The sequence below is a fragment of the Anguilla rostrata genome, chromosome 13, assembly GCF_018555375.3.
Source record: "Anguilla rostrata isolate EN2019 chromosome 13, ASM1855537v3, whole genome shotgun sequence".
Taxonomy (NCBI): domain Eukaryota; kingdom Metazoa; phylum Chordata; class Actinopteri; order Anguilliformes; family Anguillidae; genus Anguilla; species Anguilla rostrata.
Window position 1 is genome coordinate 24,571,158 of NC_057945.1, and position 20,792 is coordinate 24,591,949.

At 40.4% G+C, this 20,792-nt stretch overlaps 1 protein-coding gene across 2 annotated transcripts; it reads left to right on the forward strand.

Annotated features, from left to right (window-relative positions):
* The first annotated feature begins 4,825 nt into the window (after positions 1-4,825).
* On the forward strand, positions 4,826-20,102 carry LOC135238079 (leucine-rich repeat neuronal protein 1-like). Of its 2 annotated transcripts, none has more exons than XM_064305743.1 (2): positions 4,826-4,940; positions 16,863-20,102. In XM_064305743.1, the coding sequence occupies exon 2, from the start codon at positions 17,131-17,133 to the stop codon at positions 19,294-19,296; it is 2,166 nt and encodes a 721-aa protein (XP_064161813.1). In that variant the 5' UTR covers positions 4,826-4,940; positions 16,863-17,130; the 3' UTR covers positions 19,297-20,102. The 2 variants fall into 2 exon arrangements, with proteins under 2 accessions (XP_064161813.1, XP_064161812.1); XM_064305742.1 differs by lacking the exon at positions 4,826-4,940 and adding an exon at positions 4,948-5,363.
* The last annotated feature ends 690 nt before the right edge of the window (positions 20,103-20,792 follow it).

A 20,792-nucleotide genomic window follows, 5' to 3' on the forward strand; every position in this document is an offset into this window, starting at 1 on the left:
CAATGCGAGACTGCAGGAGGAAGGGTGACTGCTATTGCCTTTGGATTATTTGTTATTAGACTTTCAGCACAGCCGCTGCTCTGTGTGGTGTCTGCTGTGAGCTGCAGTATCAGCACATAATTGGCGCCTGTAGCATGCATGCAGGAAGACTGGCTAAGTGAACCTTCAATGACTCTGTCAGTCTCTTTTACTTCACAAGCACACACACACACGCACACACACACACTTGCACGTACACGCACACACACACACGCAGAACCAATGGACCCTCCAAACACTTTTTCATCACATGGATCAGGTTGTCTTCCTTGCCAAAACAACAGCGTTGTTTAAATGTGCTGAATTGGCAATTAGAATGGACCCCCATGAGCCCTGTAAACATTATCCAACCTATCCAGGCCCTGAAGTCCCTTTATGGTAGTTGTGTTGGGTATATGAGGTAAAGAATGTGATTATTTATGGCTAGGTAGTTGCTAAAGAAGTATTGAATGATAATTATAGGTTATATATCAATGAACTGGAAGTGGAACCAGAATGTGGGAGCTACAGAAGATGATGTCACCCTCTAGAGCAAAAATGGAGACAATCGCTGGTAGTGCTGTCTGAATTTTAAAATGCATTTTCAAAATGCTGAGATGTCACTGGCAGGGGCCAAGAAACCTGAGGCAAAGGCCAGTTTAGATGTTTTAAAGGGGAGGGTAAGAAGGACTGGAATAAAAGTGCAAGCTGTGTGTAACAGTTACTACAGAGCTGCCCTTCCTACAGAAACGAGAGATAGGGAGCGCTGGTGGGTACGGTAGAGGCAAGCCGAGAGAGATTCTTATCTGTTCTCTATCCACCAGCCCCTCAGTCCATGGAGGATACAATGTAAATGAATGTCTCAGAGCTGTCTGTGTGCAGACATGGAAACAACACTTGACTATCTGATAGAGGCATCTGCAGATTTAAGAGACAAGCTTATAAGGAATGGCAGATTTTTGCAACCCAATTTGTTATTTTCTGTGTACCCCAGGCATTTTGGCGAGGGACTCTGGGCTGTTCAGTGAGCAATGATTTCTGACTGACTGTGTGAAGGGGTGTGTGTGCATGTGTGTGTGTAGGGGGGGCAGAGTGCAGGGGGAGGTCTAGGATTATCTCTGCTTTTCAATTTCTTTGTACAGCATTAAATGATAAGGTCATAATGGTGTAACACCAAGCATAGCCTATGAGACTTACAAAGACTGAACACAGAATAAAAGATAAAACCTGCTTTCAAAACTAACCTGCATCATGAACTTAGAGTATGTAAGAATTTAACGCAAGTTCACAGAAAAAAAAACAAAAACAAATAAATGTATCTAGTTTTCAGACTGATGACCAGAAAGCTGGCACAAAAGAGGATGGTTCATAGCAGTTCATTACTTTATCTTGTAAATCAAGATTTAGAAATAAAGTACATTGAGAATGAAAAGGTGTAATATACATACATAACATTGCAAGCTGGGTGTCTTTATTTTCTATTTGAGCTGTGGGGTTCTGCACATATGGTAACAATGTGCTGGCAATTGAATTGCTGGTAAGTCTGTTAATGAGCACGTTGTATCTAGCTTGCAGTTGTAGCAGCAATTTTGCTCATGTAGTTACAAATCGGAGTGTATTATCAAAGCTTCTTTTGTTGGTTTTGATCGATTCAAGAACATTTTATCTGCTATTTATATTTAGGAATGCGAAAATGCTGTTCTTAAAACATACAACTGTTTTTTTAGCTTAAACAACCATTGCTGCTACTCCTTTGGGGGAGGATTGTCAAAGCCCCTAAAGTTTATATATATATATATATATATATATATAGCAAGTACATTCACACAGTCAAGATGCATGTTGCTTCACTCTACAACTACTGTACATGCAGCTTGCCCAGAGTGACAGTTTACATTATTTTTATGTACAATCAATCTATACAGCTGGATATTTATTAAAGGAAAGGATATAAAGAACCTTGCACATATCAAACACCTTCTTGGAGAGCTACCAAGTGTCTTGTGTTCAATTAACATATCAGAGAGGTGTTGCATTGTGGGAATTTTGAAACTTGAGTGATTCTGAGGAAAACATCAAACTCATGTCTTTAAATTCAAAAAGACATTATGTAAAGACTAACATCAGCATTTAAACTCAAAAAAGCATTGTGTGTAGATCAATGTAAGCTTTATGTATTTCTTTCAGTGTTTAACATTTCTGGGCTTAAAATTTACCTGACACCTGCTTTTTAATCCAAGGAGTACGTTCACATTTGAAAAGCAATAATGCAGCAACCTATCCTTAATCCCAAATATGACACTTTCAGATCCATCCCACATAATGCTTTCATTGACCGGAGCCTGAGGTGAACCTCAGACTTTATGAGATTTTGGGAGATCAGAGAACATTTTCCCCTCTCTGCCATGAAATCTCCAGAGTGAGGTGAAAACAGAAAGCAGAAACACTTGGAAAATTCTGTCACGACTGACATTGATTTTCAGGAAACATTCAAAAAAATGCATTGATTTTTCACTGATATTTTCTATTCATATTAAAAATAAAACATTTTCCACAAGCACAAGGGGACAGGCCTGTCACAAATAGATTTTTTGCATTTATTTGAAGAGGGCTAGTACAGGAGTAAACTGAAGAACAAACTCCATGCCAAAGACACCAGTGGGACATGGAAAGGTTTATGGCAAATCACTGACCATAAACAAAACTTGAGTATGCAATAGTGTTTTTCAGTGTGAGACTGTACTGTATAGAGTTTTATTCAATTCCCTGCTATTCTTTTTCATTAATATTCATGAAGGAGAGCCTTAGATCTCTGTGTAGAGTAACAGATAGCTCATTGATATTATTAATGTTCCTACAGTACCTGAAAGTGTGAGTGAATGCAGATCTTTTTGCAGTGAGTCATTACTTGCACAGAAAGAGCTGGAGTTTTAAGCAGCTCCTGGGGGAGGGGGAGGGGAATCTGTGGCTTTGATTATTAGGTCTTAGGAGCTATAGAATACTAAAATCCTTGAAATTCACAGCTCTGTTTCTTTGTAACTACCGTAAAAACTAATTCAAATTAATTTATTCCATCAGAGAAATCAGCATCAATCAGCAATTTCCATCAATCAGAAATCCACATATGTAAAATATACTGCATTACATAGCAGGAGAATTAACTTTGATGGATATGACTCATATTTGGTTATTTCCTTCTTTTACCTAGTACAGCCATGACAAATCCTCATCTTAATAACACTGAGGTTTTCCCTTTATATGCAGTGTGGCTCCATTATTTTTACTATTACCGAACATCTACAGCTTTGGTACTTTAGGCATCTTAAACCCTCTGATCAGAAAGCATATAATAATAACACATACGTATGTTATGGGTTTGTGGCATTCTGCCATATCAATGTAGATATAATAGTTTAGAGAGTTTTCAGGCTTTCCTACAGAAATACCCAAAAGGACCATGATCTCTTAATCCTTACAAACATGTCCTGTAATTTTCCAAATCAAAAATGGTCAAGTCCAAGTCAATTCAGAATCATGAAAGTACTGTCAGGAGTTGGACTTCAGTCCAAGTCCTCCACTCTAGTACTACAATACTGGTGAAGTTACATGAAACATGAGGCAGCAGGTCTTGGAACAGTGCTCGCACAATTTCTCTGACACATGGGTCAAACTATAGTGTAAATTGCCATCATTTTCTATAAATAATTTTGTTAGAAAATCCATTTCATAAGATGTTGTTTTCTTTTATAGAAGTGTGGAGAGGACATTTTATTTGCAAACTGGCATTTTTAAATTGCACATGTCTTGTTGCCATTAAGGTTTTGTAATTTAAGACCTCCACAGTTTTAAGATTTTGGATTAATTTGTAGTAGTATCAGCAACAATTATCTGCCCAGCATGACTCGCTATTGCTAATAATTGTTTGACAAAGGCAGGCCAGAACTTGCATTATGTCACTTATGAGCCAATCTGGATGAAAACAACCTGATCAGCAACACTCTTCAGTAACTGCAGTGAATCTCCATAGATATCACGGTTGTATCGAGCCTCTACGTTCTTCTGGTTGTTTTCCATTCCCAACAGTGTGTCTCTCAGCACAGGCTCACTGCCTCATTTGCACATAAGCTTGCTGTCACAGCATTGCCTGCTGCCAAAGGAAGATCCAACGTCAACTCAGAGGTAACCATGCTGAGTTAGGCAACATGTTCATGGGATGTTGGACACTGAAGCAATAATGCAGATTTCAAAAATTAAGGTATTGGGGTGTTCATCAATAATGTTAAAGGCGGCAGCTGCTTATTGTAAGCCATATGTGAACACCTGGCAGTAGGGGATGGGATATGGAAACTGATCATTGCAGAGGGTGGCTTTCCATTTGAATCAAATTAGCTGTTTTCTGTCCTTAGTTGGTAGATGAGTTGGTTTCTGATTCTGACGTCAGATAGCAAGGATTCTACCTCAGACATCACACTTTGAATCCAAAATGTGGTGAAAATTAAACCCAGCCTTATGTTTCATGCAAAATGAACACAGCATTGTGCTGTATATAGGCTATTAATGTGGCTAACTAATTTGTTTGGAGGTTTGGAGCCGCACATGACAAATATAGAAGAAAAAAAAATGTTGAACATTGTTTTCCTTTTAAGCCGGGCAACAGGGACATCGTTCCCACTCAGCCTGCACCATGAGTCTATGACTAAGACAGGAGGGAGACGCCAGCATAAAACGTTCCCACAAGATAATTCCAAGACCCCCCTCCCCTCCACGCCCCGTGTTATCCCACTGCGCGCTCCCAACACATGCCTTTGTTCCCATCACAACAAGCCACGAACAGATGGTGCTCTGCTTGGACACGAGTGACAGGCACCAGCTGGCAACCAATCGCGTGTTAGGAATCAGCTGAGTCGTCTGGACAGCGCCAGGTGCTACCATCATATTTTCTTAGCGGAACGCGAGCAAAATCAGTATGTAGAGAAGCGGTGGTGGTCAGCGAGCGGATTGCTGGTGGCGACATAGCCCCTTTTTTCTAGTTTAGTCAGGCGAGGCTCGCGAAGCACATTTACGAATCGATATTGTATCTATAGCCGAACCAGATCTCAATATAAATATTTACATAGCTCTTGTTAGGTTTATGGTTAATCCAAAGTTGCAGTACACATATGCTGCATTTATGTATGAACGTATTGATTTATTTATTGTGATTTATTTATTGATATTGTACAGGAGGGAAGCGGTTATTCTACTTTGGCGTAACCAATTTTGAGACTAAGCTGTGGAGTGTGGAGAGTGTGGAGAGTGTATATACCCAGTGCTATTTTTAAAAAGAAGGTTGCCATGAAAACGAGGTAAGCAGACTGCATATTTTAAGTTAACGCTCAAGAATGATCACATCGCCAAGGGACAAATTGTGGCATACAATAATTCTAATAAGTACGGTTAATCATACAGGGTATTTTTTTATTTTTGGAAACATTTGTTGCAAGCACTCTAACCGCAGTTGCCAGTATAGCCTACTTAAGAGAGATACGAATTTTATTACCAGTTTTGTCCATGTGTTGTCTTTCTATTAATTTGCAAGACATGTTTATATAAATTATTGTTTGTTTTGTGTTACACTTGCTCTGCAATGCTGTAGCTAATAGCACCGATAGATAGCCTACCTAAGATAACCAGCAATGGTAATACAGAGAGAGATGCGACTGTCATTGAGGAAGCGAAGGTGTTGTCACTTATTTTGAAATCTTTTTTCGTTGCATCGCAGAACATGTGCTATACGCCATCGTCGACATTTCTGTTCAAGTGGGGAAAAGCCCACTGTACTCCATTTTTAAACCAGCTTCTTAGCACTGTAATCGCAATTTTCTGTATTACTGGAAGGACACAGCGGACCGATCCTATAGTCAGTTGGGTATGCAAGGACAATTGCATTTCACTATATTACTCTATTCGTATCGATGTTACATTGGCCTGTTTTCTGTTATTTTGATGAACTTTATAAGATAGGTTACTTTATGTATAAAGGTGTAGTTTAAATACGATACACAATTCCTCGGCATGACCAACCTGCATGTTGCCAAGCACGTGTGCAGTGAAATATGAGGATTTAGTCCATTGTGCTGTGCGATTGCAATGTGTTTGAGAATTTGCCTGCATAGCTATGCTTTTTGTGCTAAATGTTTAAATCGTAGACATGTAAATGTGATTTTGTGTAGCCTACTATCGAAAAACTTGCCCTTCATTCATGTTTCAGTTCAGTGAGAAAAAACGAATGCAATGATGGATTTTGTAATATGCGTTAATTCGTTATATTTTAGGAATAATTGCCACAACGTACGAAGATAAAGTGTAACAAAGACTCGGGTGGTTGCACATCCACATACGTCTGTTACATCAACTTACATGCATGCTTTGGCATAACGACGAGAGCGGAATTACGTTAGATCTTTACCGCACAGAAACTTCCATTCGTATTTCGCACGCGGCTTGGCTTGGTGCAGAGGGCAGCTGATGCACGCTTGCATCGCGCGCCGTTGTTCAGTGGCAGCGGCCTGGATGATCTGCCAAACTCTGATTTGCATTCAAATGTGAGCACGTTCTGGCAGATGTCTCGATTCTTTCATTGCCCCAGGAATGCGAGTCTTAAGAAAAGGCCCAGACAATGGACAATCACAAGAAGTTCTGAGAAAGAAAAAGGGGGGAGGGTTTATAGGGATTAGGACGTATTGTTTCCTATTACTTTAGGACAGCCGTCCCAGTTCATCCAGCTGTTATGTATTTAGTGTAGCCTAGCCAAGAGATAATTGCACCTGTTACTTGATCTTACATTTCCGCAAGTACTGTAACACCAGCAATACCAGTGAGTTCCTGCCCTGCATAGCCTATTTAAGATTGCATGGCAGCTATTGCATCGCAGCTAGGTATGGTAGATATCAGTCACATGCTGACTGTAAATCCGTTGGTGAAATCGTATGAGTGTAGTATTTTTGGCAATATGAAAAATGAGAAGAAGAAAAAAATAGATTTGTTTTGTTTTAACCAGTTCTCTTTGTTAAACATTCCTGTTTACTATTTTGTACCCCAAGTACTATTAATTAGTTAAACCAAATGACAGTTGGATACATCCATATGGAATGTTCAATTTTGAAATATTTTTGACAGATTTTTGCTGCTGTCATTGTAGTTATTAGACAGTGCTGTCTTGGAGATGCTGTAGTAAACATGGGAGTCAAGGGACAGGACCGTGTGTACATACAGTATACGCACATATGCGTGCGCACACACACACACACCATAAAGACAATAACGGTCACTTGGTCATTGTGGCCTTGGAAGCTCTCATTATTCAAAAGGGGACAGGAGAATTAAAAAGTCTTTCTATTTTATGATGGTTATACAGATAAGGTAAGGACTGGGACAGAAGATGCAGCAGTATCTCCTATATCCATGTTCAAAATCAGTTTGTTAAGCCTCAGTAATGACCTGCCTGGTAACAGAAGTCTGGTAACATTGAGCCATATTGGTTTTGGACTTCTGAACCGGGAAGGCTGCATGAGAACGTTATTATAGTCTTAAGCATGCATTGCTAAGTAACACAACTGTTGTCGGCATGGGCTGTGATTAATGTAGAGAGCGTATTTCACAAAATAAATGTATCTTTTCTTTTGAATGGCTTCACTGATTATTACAGCAGGTGGCTGAGTTACGATTAGGGCAAATTTAAAATAGTTAACTAAAAATAATTTAAAATGATTAAATAAGGTTATAATAATAATAATAAGAATACACTTATTATTATTATTATTATTATAGAGTGTATTTTTTTATCAATGGGCAGAGTTAATTTAAAAACCTTTATTTATAGCTATTATTGATATAGAAATTCAGTTATTTGACAGGCATAAAAGTGTATTTCGCATGGTACTTTACACTTTACTGTAAAATTTAACATCGTACTCAGATTTGAACTTGAGATGAGCGTTAGTTCTGTGTGGGAATTTGTTTCATAGCAGTGGAGTGTTTTCAGTACCTGCTAAAGTCAGCTTTTTTTGCTCCCTGTGGAGATGACGGCACTTTGGCTTTGCTGTGCCATTGCAGTCAAAGCCATGGGAGGGGTGTGTGTGTTGGGGTGGTGTTGGGTAGGAAGAAAAAAGGAGCCACAGAATTCCAAACTTTCTTTGTTGAAGATTGATGATGTTTGAATCCTATCATTCAAATCTCTTATAGTATCAGTTAAATCATTTGAAGCAAGTTTAGATAAGCATCATGGCCTTAAAGATATATTTTAATTATGTATATTATGTTCATACATGCGTATGCCCACACACATGCATTCACTCACACACACATGTGCGCGCTCACATGCGCACACACACACTATTATAAAGGAAATTTATGCTTATAATTGTGACTTAACACTATGAAATGAGAGTTCATATGTACAGTCTCTGGAAACATAACGTTACTGTGCATGCTACTTTGGACTTATGTGGACCTTTATTTTCTTGCTGTAGAACATGAATCTGCATATGTGCTCACCATTTTAAAGCTGCTAGGTTGTCAGAAACATCTTTGGACTAAAATGATATTAATTAAGTATGGTCCAATTGAACATATACACTGAAGTCATATTATTAAAAATCTATCCCATGGACATGAAAACTGAAATTCTCATCCAAAACATTTCTGTCAGTTTTCTTTATCAGATTGATGTGTTTCAAAATGCCCTCATTCCATTTTTTTGTAAATTTCATTAGCATTTTTCCTCAAAGGCAAGAATACACTGTACTGTGGCATTTGTCTTCATCAAAGAACACGGTTGGAAGACCTTGCTTTTATTGAGCATATATTATAATTTTATGTAACACCTTTAGGAGTAGGCCCCTGAGTAATGTCATTTATATTTGCCCTACGTATGAATACCTGCTAATCACAAATAGGCATACCTAAATGAAGTAAGTCAATGCATTCAAAAGGTTTTGCGAAATAAATTGTGAGTCATTCATATTGTGTTGTTGTTTTATATATTTTTTGAGGAAATTTTGAGTTGTGAATTTATGGTAATGTGGCTACAAAATCGGACTGGGTAGGTTTAATGTGGCAAACCGCACGGGTTTGATGAGGAACCGGTCTTTTTTAGTTTGAGTCAGAAACCGTAGGTTTTGATTGAATAAAGCAATCTGTGCATGTGGCACATTTGTTGTTTCATCATAGTTATCCCATTCACAGATCAATGGCCCATACAGCTGCCCGCTCATTTGTATATGAAACAGGCATGCCAGTGGTGCAGCTCGTCTCCATGGTGACCAGAAGAACACAGGCCTGTTGTATGACTCACAATTAAGAGACGCCGCTCTTCCCAGTTTTTATACCTCTCCAAAAATTTGGATAAAATGAAAGAGGGGGAATGTGTTTGGTAGAAATGCAGGTCTCTGAAAAACAGCATTTTGCTCTGTTATGCTATTGATGGACTCGTTGTTCAGACTTCAGAAGGCGTTCGTTTTCCAGTCTTTGCAGTTAGCTGAGGGCTGCAACATTCAATCTAATAGTAATAGTATTCCTCCTGTTAGACTGTGGCATCCTTGCCTACATCGTGTCCAATACCTTGCTTTCTGCCATCACAGTGTGAAGTCTATGCCTTATTATTACGTTATTGTAAATAAATTGTAAATAGTGAATTAGATGAGCAGAAAATACCTTAAGCCATGGAGGACAACATAAGAATTAGGATGTAATAGGATTGAATGTAATCAGACATTCCAGTATTTTTTTACTTGTACTCTATATGTTAAGGGAAGGCTACACCTTGTCTTTGTAGATGTGCATATCATTTCAGCAATCTCTTCACACTCTCTGAAAGACGTTCCCACCTGTATAGTGCACACGCACACACGCACACACATGCACGCACGCACACAAACACACACACACACACCACACATGCATGCACGCACACAAACACACATATGCTCACACACACACACACACACACTCATAGGGATAAATTAAGCTAGGGTTTTCCTTGAAAGAGGCTGAAGTGGCCACACTGTGATTGATTGGCCATCATTCATCACAGTGGCTTAAACATTGCCGCTCTAATTTATAATGATTTCTCAATGCCTTGGATATGAGGTGATATTAATTGAAATGAGTGAACATTTATCATCTCAAACATTGAGGGGAAATAAAAATCACACTTACTCAGCCCTCCAACAACACACCACACTCTCTTTGCTATGTTGTAACCTGGTTGAGTGTAACATTGTTATGTGTACTGCTGCTCAGGGTAGCACTGGCACAGACTGGATGTTACCTTGTAGTGGAGCATTTTTCTTGGTGATGGTGAGGGGGGGGGGGGTGCTTGTTATGCAAATACTCAGCCTTCCCAGTGCACTTGGCTAGATAGCTCATGTGATCCTGGAGTATAGAAACACTTTGTTGATTATCTGTGAGATGCTGAAAGTGTTACTGCTGCACCCACATTCCCATGTTTTTGGGGGATTCTGATGTACCCTAGGATACTGTGCATGAACACAAGGGTTTGGGGCAGATTTCATAGGGCACCTGTAGCGTAGATGTGGAGACCTGGGTCCTGTGGAATCACTGCAGGGTGTCTTGTTTATTTAGGAATTGTGTGATGGAATTTGTTTTCTTTCTGAACTCTGTGTCATTGTGAGGGATGTACACCCTGTGCAAACAAGATCAAGGAAAGAACAAACATTACCCACTACCCATTTTCTTGTCAAAATCTGGATATTACTATTCAGGACATTTCAGAAAAATGACTGTGAATGAAGATATAATCTTGAGCTTCAGTGTTAAGAAAACACAACATAAATATACATATACAATGGCAAACCTTGGCTTTTCCTTCTGACAGCACCTGCAGACCTTTTCTTTAAATTATTTGTTCCTGAAAAAAATGCCTGTGGCTGAAATCACACCATTGCTTTATATCTGTGGTATAAATCATACCATTCTAACATCCCTGTTGCTCAAATCACACTCTGTGACATTTCTGCGATATACACAATGGCACTGTAATATACTTGTGGCAAAAAACCTGTATCACCTATAATATTTCAGTCATACAAATCATATTATTGCGCTATACCAGCTGTGCAAGTCAGACATCGTAGTATAATTGTGTTACATGTAACACCACTGTCTGTGCTGGTCAGGAGGGCTGCAGGTTGAAATCATGGATTGGACTCAGTTTACCCTTGATCCAGTGTATAGTTTTGCAGAAGATTGTGGACAATATGCTTTAATTTCAAGAACCAGTCAATCGGTGCTCTTCAATATTTGTTAAAATGTCAAAATAACACACTTGTTCCGTGATATGTTTTTGTATACTCCCCACTTAGGTTTCCAAGGTGATTGTGATTTTCTCAGACTCAGTAATGTGTGATAGGACAGGGCATGGCCTGCTGGCTTAAACCCCCCTTCAATGGTCATTGCTATGACTGATTATGCATATTGATTATTGTTCTCATAATCACTCTCAAATTTTGCAGTGAGGAATAGCAATTTCAGAGCCTTCATCATGTGTTGAGAGACACCCCATGTTCCCCGTTTCTTTCTTGGTGGAGACTTCACCAGCAAAGATGTATTTCCTTGCCTTATTTGGAGGGGTTATTAGGGGGGGTGGCAAGGTAAGGGTTCTGTTGTTGTGGGTTTCACGTCCTACCAGGGGGAAGAGGTTGGGCATTGTGTTAGAGACTTAATTACATTTACCCATTCGGTCAGAGCTGATGGGTTTTGTAAGCTGAATACCAGATGCCTTATTTCTTTACGGTCTTGCGTGAAGGCAGAGATTTTCATAGCTGTCACCTTTGATTAGGGAGAGCGAGGGAGACGGGCTGAAGTTTAAGTCACGTCCCACCAGCGATCACAGTGGCATGGGAAAGAGAGGGAGCACTGCTGCCTCCAGTGTGATGGACTAACAGACAATGCTTTGGGAAGACTGAAAAAGAAAGTCAACCAGCTCAAGAAAGGGAAAGATGCTTACCTTCCAATGATTTACTGCATTACGTTGTCCTGAAGGCCTGGGCATATAATCATTTTTAATGATCTTGATTTTCATACATGCATTTATAAATGAAAAAACTGAGTTTTTCACATTTCATGTGGAAAAATGACAGGATTTCCGTGAATGTTAGATGTAGTCAACTGGATGTGTTTAATGACAACTACTAATAAGATATTAAAGAGCTTCTAAGCTGTGACATCTTGCATTATACAACTGCCCCGTTACTTTGGTGCCTCAAAGGTTGTACCCACGTATCCAGTAAACATTCAAATATAATTTAAAGTATTAATAATAAAGTATTACTTTATTTACACTCTGGAAACCCTTCTCTGGTGTGGCCTACAAACTGGTAAGCTCAACATGTTCCTGTATATTTGCTGAACCAAGTATTTTGCTTGAGGGAAGAACAGTAATTCCCTATCGAGGAATGAAGTGCTCAACCCAATATATAGGTAAAGGCTACTAAATGCTGCCACACTAATCCTGGGGACTTGCAGTGACCCTCCCCTTCAGAGACACAGGCAAACATCAGCGCAGCACGCTGAGATGAAGGGCTGTCTGAGAGACAAATTCAAAGCAGCGCAGCGTGCTGCATGCCAAACATCAAGCCGTGCATCTTGGCGGTATCATTTGCCATTAATGGCTGCGATCATGCGGTAAAAAGCCATCAGTGATATTGATGGAAAGCCCCTCCTGTGCACTGTGGTGTAGTTCTTGTTGTCACACAGTGTCATGGAACTTTGGCACAACATGGAGCAGTAGGTCAAACATTAGGACTGGGGGCATTGGCCATTAATGATTTGGTTGCTGCTGGAATACCTGGGGGCATGTTGTTACTATTGTTCTGATAAAGCACTAAGCAATGGGCTGATGTTAATATTTATAGATTGGTTGGATTTGTACATACACTTTTTCCTTTCTACTGTGATAACCATTTTAAAGCTTCTTAAACCAGATCTTCTTACACTGTGATGTACTATACACTGCTATTTCTTGTTATTTCTCCTTTTGTCTTATAAATACTTATATTAATAAAGAATAAATATGGTCCTCAGTTAATACTCCTGATGGGGTTCAGGAATGTTTTAAGTGGGCTTTGCCTGTAGGACTTTGTTAGGCTTTGATCTGAGTGAATGAACACATTTCCAGCCCAGGTTATAATCACGATTCACTTCAGATTGTACTGCCACTCTTGCGGTCATGGAGCTTCCAAGCTTCTAATTGATATCCGATCGCTTGTTAAAAGGGCTTATTCACACCCACTGCGTTGTTCCTCTATCCCTTTCGAGTATCTTGTGTTTTACAGCTACTGCTGAACTATCATGCTTTTCCCCCCTGTTGCAGGGCAGATCGTTCGACAATCTCGACAATGCAGCATTTGAGCACAGCATGGAGCGTGCTTCCCTATGGATTTTTTCAGTATTCTGCGAGGGCAGTGTTCCAAGAATTGTTGATGCCTGGGAGGAGGGGAGTAAAAATAGAAGGAGCCAGAAATAAATTCAATGTTCAGCTAATGGGCTTTTAAAAACATTTGCAACACCTTGATACTTTCTCAGTACTGTGTACTGAAGCATCTCATGTAAAATGGAAGCTGGGTTGGGCTATGCTAAAGATGTTAATGTCTCCACTGGGGCCCTGGAGTGGTAGATTCCAGGCTCAGGCCTCAGTTCATGTGCAGATCCCTCCAAAGCCAAGTAACGAGCCAAGCACATCCAGTACTGCAGAACAAATCTCCCATCTCCCAAATCTCTCATTTGCAGAACAAATCTCCGATGTTGCTCACGTTTCTGCATAGTAACCGTACAGCGGAATGTTTACTGATCAGCTCAGGTTGAAACATTTGTCTATGTGTGCTACAGCAATTGAACATGCAACATTTGGCTTGTAAACACAGATTCCCATGTCATTGCCATGCTCTTGTCTGGGCTTGTCTGCAGACCTGCTCAAACTTACCACATTAGCATCATTGGGTGGGTGCAGAGAGCTGAGCCTCTGTGCAATGAGTCAGAATTACAGGAACTCTCTTTCAGAAAACTGCGTTAATGGACAGTCTCAGCAGTTTGCCATTTAAAGGTTTGAAAAGTGTGTGTGTCGTGTAGATTTTTTATTTTATGTCTCAGATATTCTTTGTATTCGGTTGTTAACTTTTTCACAGTGAGGGAACTATTTATACCTTTTTGCTCGAGGGCAGATATTTTTAAACATATCTCTCTGATGAGTCACATCTTCATGTCCGTGGTCCATTATTAGAATTAGGATTTGAACGTGAACATGAGAAGAGAAGACCCCGATATATGCGTGCTCAGAGAGTAAGCCACAGGTGCTTGAATGGCCAACAGGGGTGACACAAGCAATGAATACCTCTGTTCCCTCTGATTGAATCCCTCCCATATATCCACAGAACAGTTCTGTGCATAATCCTTTGGGCAAAGGGACACCCGTTGTGTGCCACACCTGGAGGACTGTCGGCCACAGTTGGCACTGGCATGGGCCGGATGTGATCCGAGACTGTGGTGCTCATGGTTTTACTGAGTGAGCCACCCAGAAGCCCTTTGGCTGTCTTAAATGCACATTTAAAGGCTTTGTTGTCCTCCATAAGAAATGCTTTCATTCTGCCCTATCAGGCATGTCAAACCAGTCCAGTGAATAACTGAAGCTTTATTAAGCTTTACTGTCCAAAAGTTTTTTCCTCAATCTTCTTTCCTTCTGCCTGATCTGTTACATGGACATATTTTTACAGGCATATTCAGATCTAGAACAGAGGAAAGTTGGTATAATTATCACTGAAAGTTGTAGGTATTGAGCTCACATTATTAGCATTCAATAGTAAATAAAAAAAAATTATATATTCATTTAATACATAAGGGTAGTTGCTTGTTCGTACTCCGCATACGTGTTCTTTAGAGAACAAAGTAATCTTGTTTAGTCTGCATTAATAACTACGTGAAGTGATTTTTAGGAATCGATTCATACACGAACCCATCACAAACTGATATGGTTTTTTTTTTAGCTCAATAGAGAATAATATATTTGTTTTTAATTGTCAGTTTTAAAAATAAGAAATCAGATACAATGCAAGCTAGACGTTTAACACAAGTTTGTGAAAAAGCACTGAAATTGGTCCTCATGAATATATGAAAATGCTTGCAGGACTGTTTTGAAGTATTTTGGGGCAAAAAAACAGACTGCAGAAGAAGATGTTGCATGAAATTTTTTGGTTCTTGTTCTTTTTTTTTGCACACAGACTTCTAAAGCAGCACAGGGAATTTACCCATGCTGGGAAAACTAATGATGTGCATTTCATATGCCTTTTGAGATGAAAGCCCTTAAAGAAATGTGAGCTCCCTTCAAAAGTGCTACATTTTAGGAAGATGTACGCATGCATAATAGTCTGTTCACTGTATAAATCACACCAGTTGGATTTTCTTCTCTTTTTTTACTTTTTGAAGGAATATCCCATTCATACAGTACGTTCATATGTGTATCAGTATTTTCAATGCATATCTCTCAGTGAATTATTGCTCTTGTGGCCATATTTACTAAAAGATTGTGACTGCCTTTTTTAACACACCAGTCACTACAAGGACGCAGAATCTATGTCGGATTTACTAAACACTAGCAGCAGCACAAAATCTCTATTAGGATGTGATTCAGTGGAATTATGTCACTGCAAATTTCCCTCTGATATATAGTTAAATCTGTTCATGCGCATGTGCCTGGAGTGAATGCACTAAAACAAGGGGGGTTTATTTTGTGAATTAGGTCAATTCCAAGTATTCCATCTAATTTACTAAAGCATGTATTAATTGAAACTCACCTCGTTGCTTGTGGATTTTAACGGCTTTTTAAAGCTGGCATTAATTTGCTGCAGACTGATAAAGCCTAGCTTACATTCTTTAAATGGTATGTTTCGCACATTTTTATTAAAAGGATGCAGAACATCTATTGACCATTAGCTAGTGGTTAGTATAAAAACTGTTCTGAATATAGACAAATGTCTTGTGGGAATGCATTCAGCAGGGCATATAATGAATTGTGAATGCAATTTTACCATAATACTCTGCAGCCTTCTCCCATCACAAGTTAAGCTTTATCTATTCTTTCCACCCCAATAGCAGACTCATTTTGCCAGGATTATTACACTATTTTTTAAAAGTGTTAATATTTTACCTCCACGACCACCACCTGTGTCTTTTTCCTGCATTATGTTGCAGGAATTTTTGTTATCTTTGTATACTGCCTAACATCATACCACATTTTCTTGGACTGCTGTGAATATTTCCTTAGTAAATCTGGTCCTCAGTATCATAAATTCTTTATCATTCATTTCTTCAGAAACAAGATGAGAGATATTTTTTAGCAGTAAATAAATAGTAAAATAAATAATGTTAATTATTTAAAAGCAAGGTTTAAAAATATGTTTTCAGTTGCTATTTATACACATCCACTGAGCCTGCATCTGTAATTTGTTTTGGAATGCTGTTATAAAAGCATTATTTAAAAAAACGCAGCACTGCCAACCTTCTTGAGGGTTGGCTTATGGATATTTAAGAATCCAGCCGCAGATGACCTATGTGAAATGACAGTGAATCAGTAATGTAGGCCATTCTTAAAGATATATATATTTCATATATATATATATTTCATTAATCTAATATTACTGTGTCTGCGGTCTTCATAGATACAATGCTATTTATTTGCTTTGTGCATGGGCTTATCCTGAATCTGTACCCACTGCTCCATACATGGCTCTGTGTGTCTGTCTGCCTGTCAACCACCACGCTTTTTGTGACTTGCTTTTTTTTTCTTTTTCCAGGTCCGTGCACCCGCTTTGAGAGAGCTGGAAGAAAGAGACACAAGCACATCTCTGAGCACATGAAAAGCACACTGGTACAGAAAGGTGTCTGATCTCCAGTTCTCGCTCAGTACACATTCCATAGTTCCTCTCCTCAGCGCAAATCACCTTGGCTCTACATAGATCAGAGATAAACATTTCTGTTTGATGACAGTCTCACGCCCACTCCAAAAGTTGTCTGTCACTTCCGGATTAGATCCCGTCTCAGGTGCGTACAGATAGACGGGGGATGGGCACCATGGCAAGGGGGACAGCATCCTCCCCCTTCACACTAGGCGAGCTGTGCATTGGCCTCTTCCTAGTATCAGTGAGACTGTCCTTGGTGAGTGCCAATGAGTGTCCTCAGCTATGCGTGTGTGAGGTCAGACCCTGGTTCACTCCTCAGTCCACCTACAGGGAGGCCACCACCGTTGACTGCAATGACCTGCGGCTTACCCACATTCCTAGCAACCTGTCCAGCGACACCCAGGTTCTCCTGCTGCAGAGCAACTACATCGCCCACACCAGCGAGGAGCTTGAGCAGCTCTTCAACCTGACTGAACTGGACCTGTCCCAGAACAACTTCAGTAGCATCCGGGATGTGGGTCTCGTAAACATGTCCCAGCTCACCACGCTGCACCTGGAGGAGAATCAAATCTCAGAGATGTCTGATCACTGCCTGCAGGATTTAATCAATTTGCAGGAGCTCTACATTAATCACAACCAGATCAGCTCCATCTCCGCTGATGCCTTCTTTGGCCTGGGAAACCTGCTACGGCTCCACCTCAACTCCAACAGGTTGAGGATCATAGACAGCCGCTGGTTTGAGTCAACACCGAACCTGGAGATACTCATGATAGGAGAGAACCCTGTAATTGGGATTCTGGACATGAACTTCAAGCCCCTGATTAATCTGAGGAGTCTGGTGCTGGCAGGGATGGACTTGACCGATGTGCCCGGAAATGCATTTGTGGGACTAGACAACCTTGAGAGCCTTTCTTTTTATGACAACAAGCTCATTAGAGTCCCGCAGCTCGCACTGCAGAAAGTTCCAAACTTGAAATTCCTGGATTTAAACAAAAACCCAGTACACAAGATTCAGGAAGGGGATTTCCGGAACATGCTACGGTTAAAAGAGCTGGGTGTGAACAATATGGGGGAGATGGTTTCCATCGATCGATATGCGCTTGACAATCTCCCTGAGCTGACTAAGTTGGAGGCCACCAATAACCCCAAGCTGTCATACATTAACCGGCTAGCCTTCCGGGAAGTGCCGTCTCTGGAGAGCTTGATGCTGAACAACAATGCCCTGAATGCACTGTACCACAGGACAGTGGAGCTGCTGCCTAACCTGCGAGAAATCAGTATCCACAGCAATCCTCTGCGCTGTGACTGTGTCATCCAGTGGATGAGCTCCAATAAGACCGGCATCCGCTTCATGGAGCCTCTGTCCATGTTCTGCGCTATGCCACCCGAGTTCCGGGGCCAGCATGTGAGGGAGGTGCAACTGCAAGTGTCTGCTGAGCAGTGCCTCCCCATGATCTCCCACGACACCTTCCCCAGCCACCTCAGTCTGGACATAGGCATGACCATTGACCTTGACTGCCGTGCTGTGGCCGAACCTGAGCCTGAGATCTACTGGGTCACGCCGCTAGGGAATAAGGTCACTGTGGACATCTTGTCTGACAAGTACCATCTGAGCAGCGAGGGAACCCTGCGCATCTACCATATGCAGGTGGAGGACTCTGGACAGTACACCTGCGTGGCCCAGAACGCCGAGGGTGCTGATACGCGGGTGTCCACCATTCGGATCAATGGGACCCTACTGGACAGTGCCCAGCTCATGAAGATCTCCGTCAAGCAGACTGAGACCCACTCCATCCTTGTGTCCTGGAAGGTAAACTCCAATGTCATGACCTCCAACCTGAAGTGGTCATCAGCCACCATGAAGATCGACAACCCCCATATCACTTACACCGCTCGAGTGCCTGTGGATGTCCACGAGTACAACCTCACCCACCTGCAGCCTGCCACTGAGTATGAGGTATGTCTCACCGTCTCAAATATCCACCAGCAGACGCAGAGGTCCTGTGTCAACGTAACCACCAAGAATGCAGCCTTTGCCCTGGAAATCTCTGACCAGGGCACCAGCGCTGCCCTGGCAGCCGTTATGGGCACGATGTTTGCGATCATCAGCTTGGCCTCCATTGCTGTGTACATTGGCAAGCGATTCAAGAGAAAGAATTATCACCACTCCTTAAAGAAGTACATGCAGAAGACCTCGTCCATTCCCCTGAATGAGCTCTATCCACCTCTTATTAATCTGTGGGAGGCGGAGTCTGAGAAGGACAAGGAGGGTGCATCAGAGACCAAGCCGACTCAGGTTGATACTACGAGAAGCTACTACATGTGGTGAAGTGTAGGAGACTTTGCTTTTAGGAGCACAATGACACATCTTTTTTTGAGCGCAATTGGGGAAAAAAATCAGATTTTAAAACCAAAAATTCTGATTTTTTTGTAGTCAGCTTTGCTCATCTGAGAGTGGTAGAGTCATAGTTAGTTTTTTATTTATAGGGCATCATGCCTCTTCTCTCCACTACCTGTTTTGACACTCAAATTGGCAGCTTTCTTTAGCTTCCAAGATCTCTTATTTGCTGTGCTTTATTTTTGTGGTGCACTCTTAATCGCACAGTTTGGATGTGGATGTGGACTTACCTGGGGGTCAACAGATTCAACAGAAGGAACTGTTCCTTTCATTTGTTTTCTCCTCTGGCAGTATTCATAGAGATTTGCAATGTTCCTTTCACTCTTTTGTAAAACAGTTTGACTGTTGTGCACTGAATCATATTAACACAATTTTCTATGGACTTAAATATAAGCTGACAAATTGAGATTAGACTTGATATACTGTCTATTGAATACCGTTAGCAATTGTACTGTAATGTTGTATCAACTATCATTTGAACCTTTTTGTTTATGGGAAAAACTTTTTTAATTTAGAACTTAGTTTGCAGATATAATCACTGTAACAAGCAATAGAAATGTGAATGTTTGATAACTAGATATGTAGTCAACAAAGCTTTTTTAAAAAATTACACTTGAGTATTCTTTTTTATTTGCTAGAACATTTCAATGGGCACTTAATTTTGTTGTGATATAAACACACTCACAATATGTTGTATATTGAATAATAGATTAAAATAAATTGCAGTTTTGTTCTCATATTTTCATACAAGGCTGTCCATGTTATGACTCATTATATAATTTGACAGCAGACTTCAGAAACAATTAAAATAAAAGAGTATAAATCTTTCTTCCGACATGCTTATGAAAAAATCCTCCCAGAACTTGGCTATTCCAAAGCCAGTTCCTCGGGACCAAGAGGCTCATATTTAGATATGGGATGTATTTGAAAGCAGAGCCAGCTGTGTTGAAGGCTAGGGGACACCATTGTTGGCAGAGACAAATTCCAGTATTGGATGATGCTGTGTGTGTGTTCTTTGTCCTAGAGGGATTATAGGAACTTCTGTGGTCAAGGGTGAGCATATTGACTAGCAGGGAAGACAGGCTACATTCTCAAAGATGTCTGTGGTCTCTGATGGCATTTAGTTTATTTTTTGACCTTTCTATTGGGACAGGCTTTTAACAGTGTACAGGAAATCAATACAGATCCAAGAGAGGGTAATTACAGATAATGGGAACTATTAACAAACCCTGCAGCAACATATTCCCTGGGCCAGCAGTTCTGGTTTAATCATCCAGATGTTTTCTGCTGAAACTTCCTGCAGCCTTACAATTAGGCTGGAATTCACAGAGACAGGTGTGTGCAACTTGGTTTGTGGGAATAAGCTTTTTTTTTTTTTTGTCATTCTGAACTAAATGCATTTTAAAACTTAGAATGCCCAGTGATTT

Excerpts from the sequence above, each read along its gene's own strand:
- LOC135238079 (XM_064305743.1), top strand. The coding sequence starts at position 17,131 with ATGGGCACCATGGCAAGGGGGACAGCATCCTCCCCCTTCACACTAGGC.